Source organism: Piliocolobus tephrosceles, chromosome 10, assembly GCF_002776525.5.
Source record: "Piliocolobus tephrosceles isolate RC106 chromosome 10, ASM277652v3, whole genome shotgun sequence".
Classification (NCBI taxonomy): domain Eukaryota; kingdom Metazoa; phylum Chordata; class Mammalia; order Primates; family Cercopithecidae; genus Piliocolobus; species Piliocolobus tephrosceles.
In genome coordinates, this window is record NC_045443.1 from 50,607,564 (window position 1) to 50,620,217 (window position 12,654).

General features: G+C 44.2%; 1 protein-coding gene and 1 long non-coding RNA gene across 26 annotated transcripts in view; one reads left to right on the plus strand and one right to left on the minus strand.

Moving 5' to 3' along the window:
- PCBP2 (poly(rC) binding protein 2) overlaps window positions 1–12,654 on the plus strand; it is a 40,745-nt gene that overhangs the window by 26,879 nt on the left and 1,212 nt on the right. For 8 of the 25 annotated variants that reach the window (XM_026454657.1, XM_026454661.1, XM_026454662.1 and 5 more), the window contains 5 exons: window positions 1,049–1,121; window positions 1,633–1,671; window positions 2,610–2,665; window positions 5,747–5,916; window positions 9,223–11,002. In XM_026454657.1, coding sequence (XP_026310442.1) covers window positions 1,049–1,121; window positions 1,633–1,671; window positions 2,610–2,665; window positions 5,747–5,916; window positions 9,223–9,571 — 687 coding nt within the window. In that variant the 3' untranslated portion in view covers window positions 9,572–11,002. Of the gene's footprint in view, window positions 1–1,048; window positions 1,122–1,632; window positions 1,672–2,609; window positions 2,666–5,746; window positions 5,917–9,222; window positions 11,003–12,654 lie in introns of those variants that run through there. The other 17 variants (XM_026454666.2, XM_026454672.1, XM_026454674.1 and 14 more) reach the window with 6 other exon arrangements.
- LOC111541932 lies at window positions 9,905–12,386 on the minus strand. The gene is made up of 2 exons (XR_002731403.2): window positions 10,852–12,386; window positions 9,905–10,313 (listed from the first exon to the last, which is right to left on the minus strand). It is a non-coding gene; the product is annotated as an uncharacterized LOC111541932 (long non-coding RNA).

Here is a 12,654-nt window from a genome sequence, read left to right on the forward strand (position 1 = left end):
TTAACATTTAACCCCTGAAATTTAATTCAGCATATTAGCTTCTCCTTTCCCCCTGTGTTTCAGATTACCCTGTTTCTAAAAGGGAAATGTTCCGTGGTATACTGTGATTTGTTATCTCAGGGCACAGTTTAAATTGACATTGGGACTGTACTTCCTTGCATGCAGTTCTCTTTTCCATGAGGGTAGTGGGAGGTTTGGTTTGCCTTTGGGAACTCCTCAATCTGAGATGACAATATCAAAAGTATTTGGAGGGATGGGGAAGGGGCTTATGTTACACAGGGATAGGAACCTGAACATTTCAGAATTCAACTCAAAACTTTCTTGCTGCTAAAACCTATTTAAAAGTGCTGGTATTGAGACTTCAAGGGCATTTTTTTTCTGCACTTTTATTCTTACTAACCTTTCCAGGTGCTGAGCATTAGGCTTGGGAAATTGAGTTTCAGTCTTGGTTAGTGGTAGGCCCCAGGAGAGAGAGAAGTAGATGTGAAGAAGGATTATTTTATGACAGGACAGTTTATATAGATGGATAAAAATAGCTGTAGTAGTCAGTGGTGGCGGTGATGGGACTAAACCTAGTATGGTTTCTACACCTCTCCTCCTCGCAGTCTCCCTGCCCCCCTCATCTCCTTCCCTCTCCCCAATACTGATGAAACCCTGCATGGTGTGTTTTCCCTAGCACCACTGCACAGTTTGTTTACCTAGCCTGTCTGTGCTTGTCCCTGCGGCAACTGTTGCAATGGCTGCAAACTACCTTCATTATAAGTAGCTCCCAAGGGGATGGTCGTTGGGCAAGTGCTGTTGCTTTTCTATTCGCACACCCAAAAGGCATTCATTCTATTCTTCCAGGCACCCTTTCTATTTCCAACCCTTACCCTTCATATTCTGCCAATCCCGAGGATTGCGATGCAAGCCCCATCCCTACCCTCTGTTGTAGTTTGAGTAGTAGAGTCAATTTTGGGGATCAGGACCTGCATTTTCAAATTTGAATGTGCTTGAGCCCTGGCTTTTTAAAATCTTCTAATGCCAACCTCCTGTTTCCTCCTTGCAGTTGACCAAGCTGCACCAGTTGGCAATGCAACAGTCTCATTTTCCCATGACGCATGGCAACACCGGATTCAGTGGTATGGATACCTCAGTGTTTATTTCTGTAAGGTGTAGTGCAAGAGAGAGGCCAGTCCTAAGGTCTCAGCTTGACATCTGTTTAAAACAAACTTCGTTATCCAGCATCCTGCTGGTTTAAACTTGCCTGTCTACTATGGCTAAGCCCAAGGAGGTAATGTGTTTGTTAACGTGGTTTTCATTTGGGGTCAGTTATTCTAAAAGAAAAAAAAAAGCCCTGGAAGGATTGGGGGTGAGGTTTGGGGATGCTTGTCAGGCAAAGGGTAGGCTGATATTTCTTTGAGCCCATCCTGATTGCTGCTCCCTTGATCTGATCAGCACCCCCTTTCTCTCCACCAGCAATTCACAGGCTTGAGTAGAGACCATCCATTTGTGCCAAATTGTGTAGTGTTTTTTGTTTTTGTTTTTGTTTTTGTTTTGTTTCTGTTTTTGGGGCTTTTCTGTATAAGGAATAACTTGTCCGATAGGGTTAGGATGAGACCACCAAACTCATTTTCACTTGTATCTTAACAGGCATTGAATCCAGCTCTCCAGAGGTGAAAGGCTATTGGGGTAATGATTAAAAAAAAAAAAATCTGTAGTATTCTACTGTTATATTAATAAACTGGTGGGAGTCTTGTTTCACTGCCCATGAACCATACCAGCAACATGCACATGGCAGAGAGGAGCTGAGAGAGCGAAGGGGTGGGCCTGGTGCCCCCGAGGGTCCCTTGATGGATCTGGCCAACCCCCTTCTAAAAATGATGAGACCAGCAGCCATAGTTGAGATCAGGACTAAGCTTGAGTATTAGCCAGCTGGCCTGGTTCAGTCCAGGTGTTGTTAAAGATGGGTATGGGTATTTGCTGATGGGATTTTTTTTTTCTTTCTTTTTCTTTGGAAAACAAAATGAAAGCCAGAACAAAATTACTGAACAAAAGACAGGGACTAAATCTGGAGAAATGAAGTCCCCTCACCTGACTGCCATTTCATTCTATCTGACCTTCCAGTCTAGGTTAGGAGGATAGGGGGTGGAGGGCCTTAATATGATACAGGTATATTTAAAACAACTCTGCATGTGTGCCAAAAGTCCATGGTACCCATTAACAGGCACAATATTGGCACTGGTGCTAGTGAGCATCAGATGAGATACAGTTTGGAACACAACAGCAGGATAGGGGTAGAAGTACAGAAGGACTTGTTAAGACATTGGTCCTCTTTGAGGATACCACACTCCCTTGCCCTTGCTTCCATCCCCCGTCCCTAATAGGCTGGGCTTTGCAGGAAATGGCATGAAATCAGCTCTTCTGAGTGTACAGAAGAACCTTTCGAGCATTATTTCTACACCCTTCTCCCCCCCTCTTTCCTCTTTGGAGGCTTCCAAGTTAGTGATGAATCCCAACAGCCAATGATGCTGGGTTTCCAGTTTATTTCCTTCTGTTAGTTTAATGTGCAAGTCAGTGGGGTTTTGAATGCTGTGCATTGAATTTGCTTGCTCTCTTCTGTCTTTTAGCAGGTTTGGATGCATCTGCTCAGACTACTTCTCATGAACTCACCATTCCAAACGATGTAAGTGTAGTTAGGTTGTGTAGGATGAAAATGAGAAAATTGACTTTAAAGAAATAGATGTCGTTTCAGCAGTGTCCTGCTACCTTTTTTTTTTTTCCCCCGAGACGGACTTTCACTCTTCTTGCCCATGCTTGAGTGCAATGGCGCGATCTGCTCGCTGTAACCTCTGTCTCTGGGTTCAACTGATTCTCCTGCCGCAGCCTCCTGAGTAGCTGGGATTACAGACATGTGCCACCACACCTGGCTAATTTTGTATTTTTAGTAGAGATGGGGTTTCTCCATGTTGGTCAGGCTGGTCTCGAACTCCCGAGCTCAGGTGATCTGCCCATTGTGGCCTCCCAAAGTGCTGGGATTACAGGTGTGAGCCCCTGCACTTGGCCTGCATGTCCTGCTACTTTTAAACCCTAGGGAAGGAAACTGGGAATTTTATAATTTTATCTTTGTTTTTGTTCTTCATACCCCAAGAATGGAAAATGGGAATTTTTAGATACAAAAATAAGTTGATTGTAGTATGTAGAATTGTGATGACAGATACGATAGAATTATTGTGTGAGGTATGACAAGACAACAGTAACTTTGTTTTTCGTTTGTTTTTTTTTTTTTTTTTTGAGAGGGAGTCTTGCTGTGTCTCCTGGGCTGGAGTGCAGTGGCCGGATCTCAGCTCACTGCAAGCTCCGCCTCCCGGGTTTTACGCCATTCTCCTGCCTCAGCCTCCGGAGTAGCTGGGACTACAGGCGCCCGCCACCTCGCCTGGCTAGTTTTTTGTATTTTTAGTAGAGACGGGGTTTCACTGTGTTAGCCAGGATGGTCTCGATCTCCTGACCTCATGATCCGCCCGTCTCAGCCTCCCAAAGTGCTGGGATTACAGCCTTGAGCCACCGCGCCCGGCCTAACAGTAACTTTGTTGACAATAGAAATTCCTAGCTGGGCGCGGTGGCTCACCCCTGTAATCCTAGCAGTTTGGGAGGCCGAGGTGGTCTTATCACCTGAGCTTGGAAGTTCGAGACCAGCCTGACTACCGTGGAGAAATCCATCTCTTAAAAATACAAAAAGCTGGGCATGGTGGCACATCTCTGTAATTCTGGCTATTTGGGAGGCTAAGGTAGGAGAATTGCTTTAACCTGGGAGGTGGGAGGATGTAGTGAGCCAAGATAGTGCCATTGCACTCCAGCCTGGGCAACAAGAGTGAAACTCCCATCTCAAGGGGGAAAAAAAAAAAAAGGGAAAGAAATTCCTGTCCATTTGCTACCCTTTTTTTTTTTTTTTTTTTCTTTTAAGACGGGCGTCTTGCTCTTGCTCTGTGTCCCAGGCTTGACTCACTGCAACCTCTGCCTCCTGGGTTCAGGTGATTCTCCTGCCTCAGCCTCCCGAGTAGCTGGGACTACAGGCGTGTGCCACCATGTCCAGCTGTTTTTTGTATTTTTTTAAATTAGAGATGGGGTCTCTCCATGTTGGTCAGGCTGATCTTGAACTCCTGACCTCCAGTGATCCCCCCTTCAGCCTCCCAAAGCACTGGGATTACAGGCGTCAGCCACTGCATCCAGCCTGCCTTTGTTTTTTATAGAAGCTAAAGCCTTATCCTTAGAAAATGGGGTTTTCGGCCGGGTGCAGTGGCTCATGCCTATAATCCCAGCACTTTTGGGAGGCCGAGGCAAGTGGGTCCTGAGATCAGGAGACAGGCCTGACCAACGTGGTGAAACCCTGTTTCTACTAAACATACAAGAATTAGCCAGGCATGCACACACCTGTAATCCCACTACTCAGAAGGATGAGACAGGAGAATCGCTTGAACCCGGGAGGCAGAGGTTGTAGTGAGCCGAGATCGTGCCACTGTACTCCAGCCTGGGCAACAGAGCAAGACTCTGTCTCAAAAAAAAAAAAAAAACGAGAAAGAAAGAAAAAAAAGATGTGGTGGCTTTCTTTTGACACAGGGTCTCCCTCTATTGCCCAGGCTGGAGCAAGAGAGGCATGATCCTGACTCACTGCAGCCTTGGACTTCCAGGCTTAAGAGATCCTCCCATCTCAGCCTCCTGAGTACCTGGGACCACAGGTGCATGCCGCTATGCCTGGGTAGCTTTTTTTGTATTTTTTTGTAAAGATGGAGTTTCGCCGTGAAACTCCTGAGCACAAGTGATTGACCCGCCTCAGCCTAAAGGCATGAGTCACTGTCCCCCACCACAGTGTAGTGGTTCATGAACTTGAGATCTGTGCTATCCAAGGTCATATTGTTTACAGTATTAGTGCAAATGTTGACCTTTTTTTTTTTTTCTCCACCTTTTCCCAAGGCAAAAACACCTTAGGAATTGGCCAGAATTCTTGTCAAGGTGGTAATTACGGCAGGATGACTTGAAGCATCTTTGCTGCCAGAAACAATGTATTTATACCTTTATCTATTTCTAGCTGTCTAAATTTATTCTTGTTTTGGCTCTGGTTTATTTTGTTTTTGGAATTAATACTCTGAGGACAGAAATAATGAAGAGCTAATACTTGGACCTAAGAGTAAGTTGGCTCAGAACTGGCTCTCACCATGGTCCGACTGAAGAATGGGTCAAGAGTTGAGTTTTTTGATCAAAAGTGTATGGATAAAGGGTGTAGGATGAAGTTGGGCAGGGCGGTATACACCTGTAATCCCAGGTACAAGGAGTACAGAGATACAGAACCTGAGGTTCGAAGATGGCTTCAACCATGGAGTTTGAAACTAGCCTGAGCAACATAGTGAGACCCTGTTTCTTTCTTTTTTTTTAAAAGGCCAGGCGCGGTGGCTCGCACCTGTAATCCCAGCACTTAGGGAGGCTGAGGCGGGTGGATCACAAGGTCAAGAGATCGAGACCATCCTGGCCAACATGGTGAAACCCCGTCTCTACTAAAAATGCAAAAGTAGGCTGGGCACGATGGCATGCGCCTGTAGTCCTGCTGAGGCAGGAGAATTGCTCAACTCCAGGAGACTGAAGTTGCAGTGAGGTGAAATCAGACCACTGCACTCCAGCCTGGCCACAGTTGTAGGAGCTAGAGGGCGGGGGTGGGATTCTTGGACCTAGCCGTGCAACTCTAATTTGTTGTGCCTTGTTTTTCTCCCTTAAGTTGATTGGCTGCATAATCGGGCGTCAAGGCGCCAAAATCAATGAGATCCGTCAGATGTCTGGGGCGCAGATCAAAATTGCGAACCCAGTGGAAGGATCTACTGATAGGCAGGTTACCATCACTGGATCTGCTGCCAGTATTAGCCTGGCTCAATATCTAATCAATGTCAGGTAAGATTGCCCTACCTTTTGTCTTACTTATGCCAACACAGTAATGTGTGTGTTAGGGAGAGCTGCAGTATGTTATTAAATGTGGGATTACATGGGCAATGGGTAAAGATGGCCAAAAATTTTGTTTTTTTGGTAGCCCTACTTTGAGTGTAGCAGAAAAAGTAAACAAATTGCAGTAAGTTTGCAAGGGGTTGGAGAATAGGGAGCACAGATTGCCCGCATTTAACTTGATGATATGGGAAGAGGAAAGAGTGGCCCATGTCTTTAATAAGAGTTCTCTGGCTAGAGCACTCACAAAATCAATTGTGGGTCTCTTGTTCTACGTAGCATATAGACTACTGTTTCTTCCACTGATTTGATTTGGAGTCCAAAGCACCCTTAATTGTAATAAGGACAATGGAGTAATAGGACAACAAGGCAGTTTCTTGGAGGCAGCAATTACCATTTGTTCTGGAAACACCCATTTTTCTCAAATTGCACATGTGTTTTATTCAGAGCTTGTGGGAATGTGGGAAGCACAGGTATTGGAATGTTTTGGAAGTGTGAAGTGTGTTTTCTATCTCACCCCTCCCCCAATCTCATCTCTTAATGACTTCCTGAGGGTTTTATTTCCCTTATCCATGGCTAGGTAATGTTACTACTCTGAGAATTTGAGGACACTGTTCACAGTCAAATGGGATCCTCCAGTCATTTATATTACTTGCTTTCTCAACGCATGTGCTGAAGTCACACCCTTAATTGCTTATTAATATTTTTAAAGCATTGTTAGCCCTCTGAAGCCCTTAGGTCTCTTTTAATGGGGAGTGTTGTCTAGTTATCATTTACCTTTCTTACAAGTGTTTGGTCTCTTTGTCATAAAAGTTTTATATGAGTTTCTGAATCTAGTACAGGGGAAAGGAATTCTTATGAGGTCTGTATTGTTGTGCTTGTATTGACCATGTTTGTATGCTATGGTTATTTAGTGCTAGCTAAGAACATACCATTTCCCCAGTAGCAGTCTGACTTTTGCTTTAAGTCTCTTCATTTCTTTAGGTGCTGCTACTCTGTGTAGAAAAGCTTTCCCATTCCTCGATTTGTTTTCTTGTCCACCCACCAAGCACACTATACACCAAGGTTGTTTGCAAAGAGGTCTTTTTCTTTTCTTTTTTTTTTTTTTTTGAGACGGAGTCTCGCTCTGTCGCCCAGGCTGGAGTGCAGTGGCCGGATCTCAGCTCACTGCAAGCTCCGCCTCCCGGGTTCCCGCCATTCTCCTGCCTCAGCCTCCTGAGTAGCTGGGACTACAGGCGCCCGCCACCTCGCCCGGCTAGATTTTTGTATCTTTTATTAGAGACGGGGTTTCACCGTGTTAGCCAGGATGGTCTTGATCTCCTGACCTCGTGATCCGCCCGTCTCGGCCTCCCAAAGTGCTGGGATTACAGGCTTGAGCCACCGCGCCCGGCCTTTTTCTTTTTTAGAGAGAGGGTTTCACCTTGTTGGTCAGGCTTGTCTCCGACTCCTGACCTCAAGTGATTTGCCTCCCCAAGTGCTGGGATTACAAGAATTGTTTTTCTTTTTTTTTGAGACAGTCTTGCCCTTGTCACCAGGCTGGAGTGCAATGACTCAATCTCGGCTCACTGCAATCTCTATCTCCTGGGTTCAAGTGATTCTCCTGCCTCAGCCTCCCAAGTAACTGGGACTACAGGCACGCGCCCTCACGTCCAGCTAGTTTTTGTACTTTTAGTAGAGACCAGGATGGTCTCAATCTCTTGACCTCATCATCTTCCCGCCTTGGCCTCCCAAAGTGCTGGGATTACAGTTGTGAGCCACTGCGCCCTGCTTTTCTTGTTTGTAATTAGGATTTTGGAGGGCAAGAATTTTTCGGTTTTTAGTGGCAAGAGTCATGTTTTTGAAAGCTGGAATTTGTTTTGTTCTTTAGGTAGGCTTGCCCTTCGTGTAATTTAAATTGTGACTGTTTAAATGTGACCTGCTTGTCTAGCCCCTGCAATAGGTCAGTGGCTACATTTCAGGAAGCAGAATTCTCTTGGTAGAGTTGCTCTTTTCAGGATCATTGTTACTGAATAGCAATTGAGTATCATTGAAGCCTTGGATTAGGGTAGGGTCAAAGTTTCATCTAACACCAAAGCAAGGACTGCATGCACAAAGCTTACTCTTTCCATTCTTTGGTGCAGTTTAAATGTAGAAGTCAGAAGGTTTTTTTGTTTTGTTTTGTTTCATTTTTTTAAGGTGAGAAGGATTTCACTGGATTTTGGGCATTTTCTCCTGTCTCTTGATTTTTCATGGTGGCAGTCTGGTCCTTTTATATAGTTAGTGGACTTCTGTATCCCTCCCTCTCCTTTATGGATTGCGGCTGTCTTTGGACATAGGTAACAAAATTAGGTTTTAAGAGGAGCCTTTCTGCTCTTGAAGACTTAGCCTTGTGGGCTTAATTGTCCAGGCAAGCTTCCCAAATATATGTGGTTCTGGCTTAGACACATACAGGCATTTGGGAGACACATATCCTTACTGTTCTGTGGAGCTTATTTTGGGAGTAGAAGCAGCAGCATTTTTGCTTTTTAAGTATGAATTTTTAGGTGATACTTGATTTTCTCTTTTCCACTTCTGAAAGGTCCACATTAAAAGTATGATCGGTCAAAAACAACTTTTTATACCACCTCCCACCAGAAAAGCTTCCCTAGTTCTTATCTACACTTCTGTTCTCAGCATTTTTCTTTGAAAACGCTACATTCTTTGAAATTCGAAATTAGTCAGTGACCTACTTTGGACTCTTGTCTCTTTCTACCCTGATATTGGTTTATTTGCTGTGGAAATATAAGCAGACTTTAATACTACAGCTGGAAGGATTTTTAAAAATTCTGCTTTATGAGTATTCAAAGCTTCACAAGTAATTACGGGATAATTGATTTTCTGTTAGAATAGGAAATTGACATTTGATTAGAGGAAACATTTCTTCCTTGTTGGGTGATTGATGAGTATCTTTTTTCTACCTGAAATCATTCCTTCAACATCTGGGTTGGGTCAGTGTGTCAGATACATGGAAGTATGTGCCCTATGTTTTCTTTTCTCTGTCAGCGTTTTCTTCCCCATAGCAGTTTTTAAGTAGCTCTGTGGAATGGAAGTATACATATTTAGAGGGTGGGACACAGGCTAAAAGAAAGCTTGTCACAAGTTGACACTAGGTCTTCCTAATTGTCAACCAGAGGCACTTACTGATATAACTGAAGCAGTTTTTGTCCTGTACTTATTCCCTTTTGTGGTCTTCCCTTCCACCCACCCTTTTTTTTTTGTTCCTTTTTTCCTCTGTTACAGTTTAGAAAACGCTAAACCCTCCTCCCAGGCAGCCTCCGTCACGATCCCTGATCACCTCAGCATCAACCTCTCTCAACCCTCCACCCCTTCTTCTTCTTCCTCCTCCACCACCACCCCCTCGCTCGCCACAGCGGGGACCTCCGACGCACCCTCCAGCCTCCCCAACCCTCTTCCGACCGCCCCTTGTGTCTCCAGTCTGCTTGGCATGAAACCCATCCCTCTCCTGGCTCTAAATGTTGTGTCTGCTGCTAAGGGTACCGGGGCTTCAGCTACCACCACCACCACCTCTGCCGTGCCATGTGTAACTAACAAACTGAAAGGCGAGAAACAGAGATTCTCTCCCTACTGATTGCATATCTTGAGGCACCTCCTCCAGTATTATTTGGTTCATTTTGTTTTCCTTTGTTAACATTGGTGAGAATGAAACTATTGTGAGCTTGTTACCCTTTCTTTTTACTACTTTGGGGGATAACTGGGTGGGGGTGGGGGGAGTGGTAACCCTTGTTTAGGTTTAGGCCATTTCAGCTGAGTGCCTGTTTCAGGGTCTGACTTGAATTCTTTATCTAGAGCCACAGTTTTCTCTTCTTTCTTGTTTGTTACTCTTCTTTGTAGCTTTATTCTGCCTTGCAATATAACAATGTTTTAGGCTCTGTGTTAATGAATAAAAGCTGCTTCGTTAACCTTTTTTTTTTTTTTAATAATTATTTAATGGTTAAGCTATCAGCACGCCTTCTTGGCCATATTTGTGTTTCTAGCTATAATAAAGTTGGCGCAGTAAGAACCTTAGTACACTGTGTGCTGTGAAGGGTAAAGGGTTGGGGGCTTGTGACCTGTGGCTGTTCACCTAGGAAGCCTGTATAACTGACATGGGCTTTTTGAATCCCAAGTGAATTTTATAGTCCTTTGTCAATATTCCCACAAAGAGATAAAAGCCTGTGGCAGTTTAGATCCTGAGGGTCCTCTGTAATTGGCAACAAGCTTCACTAATGAGGAAGTTTGTCTGACTTCTCAGATGGCCTTACCTTGCCAGCAGCGGCTAACAAGGTGTTCATCCCAGGATTCCTCTGGTGAATGGTTACCGTGAGGGATCTCTTCCAAGCCATACATTAAAAGAATGTACTTCTTTACCCAAAATGAAGGGGAGGGGCAAAGTGGGATAAGTCTAATAAAATTAGGCAGCTTCTGTCTGCATTCCTCTAAATTACCATTATGCCTCTTTCCGTGACATTAGGGTGTATCTCAGCCAACCCGTGACATTATCCACAACTTGACATGATGCCATCCACTCATCCTAAACCAACTCTGTTAACCAAGTTTCTTTACCCTTTTTTCTATTCCTTGCTGTATCCTTTCTCCTCCCCACCAACACTATCACGAGTAGGAAGTGACATGCTTAGATTTGGAAGGAACCTTAAGGATCAACTAATCTGTAACACATTGATCCCCTCATTTTATAGATTAAAAAATAGAGGCCCTAAGATAATTTAAATTCATAGGTTATGAGTGACTAGCCAGGACTAACAACTTAAGCTTTACTTTTACTCATATCATACTAACTTCCCTGAAACCTTGTTCATTTTCTAATGCTAAGATGGGTACAGGCCTCTCATAAAACACAAATGTACTTACATAGTGGCATAAGGCCTCTGATAGCCTTCCATTCAACCAGAGTACACATTGCCACAGTGCTGAAAGTATAATGCTCTTCCCAGGGCATTAGAGAACTCAGTGTAGAGATACTTCCCCTGATGACTTTTTCCCAGCATCCCCATTGGCTGACCAAAAGAAAAAAAAAGCTGTTAGTATTCCAATATATTGTCTCATTCTCATGTTGTTGTGGCCCCTCCATCCCAGATTGGGCCTATGAAGAAGTGTTACACGTCCCAAGTATGCATAAAGGATTAGATGGCCAAACCTGTCCAGTTAAGAGTTTTATTTAGTTGCTCCTTTATCATGTGGTCCAGCTCTCTCCCTTGGTAAGCTCTCTCCTGTAGTTAGACCTTAATCGTGCTGATACCATCTCCCCCCAGGGACCTGGTTTTGTTTATGTAGTTCTTGATTGGAAAGCCTTTTAATCTAGTGGCTATTCCCCAAGGAAGGATTCCACATGTTTAAGGGACTAGCTACCATCAGTACCTCCAAAAGACGTCAGTTCTAATTTTTTTTCAAGCTTAGAGCTCCCCCATGTGGTCTTCTATCCTAGAATACCTGACTCAGGATTTCATAGCATTTCTCCTTGCCTCACCTCCCCTACTCCAGCAAATCCCTATTTGGGCTTGATACACATTCAGGACATTTCTTTTAGAGCTCTGGTGGGGCCAGAGTGCTACCACCAATTTTTATAAACTTAAATTTTTAGGTCCTAGGTCTAATGGTATCTAGCAGTTGCTTTCTTACTGAACCCTTTGATTCAAGGCTATTGTTTACCTTTCCGTAGATCATTGTGTTTTGAAATAGCATGAGTCTACCCCCCTTTTAAGAACTAAATATTCCCTTAATGCTGAAGTGGAGAAACCATTTCTGACTAAAAATAAATAGTTTGTAGTCGAAGGACTTTTCAGTTTTTTGGCCCTTGCTTTTCTACCCAGCTTTTGGCTTTGCATTGTTGTGGAAGGGATACAGATAGTGAATTACCAGTCATGTTTTCATGACCTATCACAAATATTTTATGCCAATTTAAAATCTTACGAAATAACTTCATGAACTGAAATGAAGTCTTATACATTTGGTTCTATTCAAAATGAGAGCTGCCTGCCTGTCTTGCTGCCTGCCTACCTACCTAACCAGTGAAGCATACCGAGTACTTGAATACCTTTCCCTGAAAGTCCTAAATTGGATTCCAGGACCTTAAATGACCATCTCTTTGAAACAGAAGGGCATTGTAGCCAGGTATGTTTAGATGGAGGATATGGCTTGACAAGATCTAGGAGCTTGTAGAGTGAGCTACAGAGTTAAAACAAATTATTTTGTCTGCTACTTTTAAGTCCGCCGGGTGCGGTGGCTCATGCCTATAATCCTAGCACTTTGGGAGGCCAAGACAAGTGGATCACCTGAGATCAGAAGTTTGAGACCAGCCTGGCCAACATGGTGAAACTCCGTTTCTACCGAAAATACAAAAGTTAGCTGAGCATGGTGACAGCTGCATGGAATCGCAGCTACTCAGGAGACTGAGGCAGGAGAATCGCTAGAACACGGGAGGTGGAGGTTGCAGTGAGTTGAGATTGCGCCATTGCACTCCAGCCTGAGTGACGAGTGAAACTTGGTCTAAAAAAAAAAAAAAAAAAAAAAAACCAATAAGGCCGGGCGCAGTGGCTCACGCCTGTAATAATCCCAACACTTTGGGAGGCCGAGGCAGGTGGATCACCTGAGGTCAGGAGTTTGAGACCAGCCTGGGCAACACGTTGAAGCCTGGTCTTGACTAGCCGGGAGCGG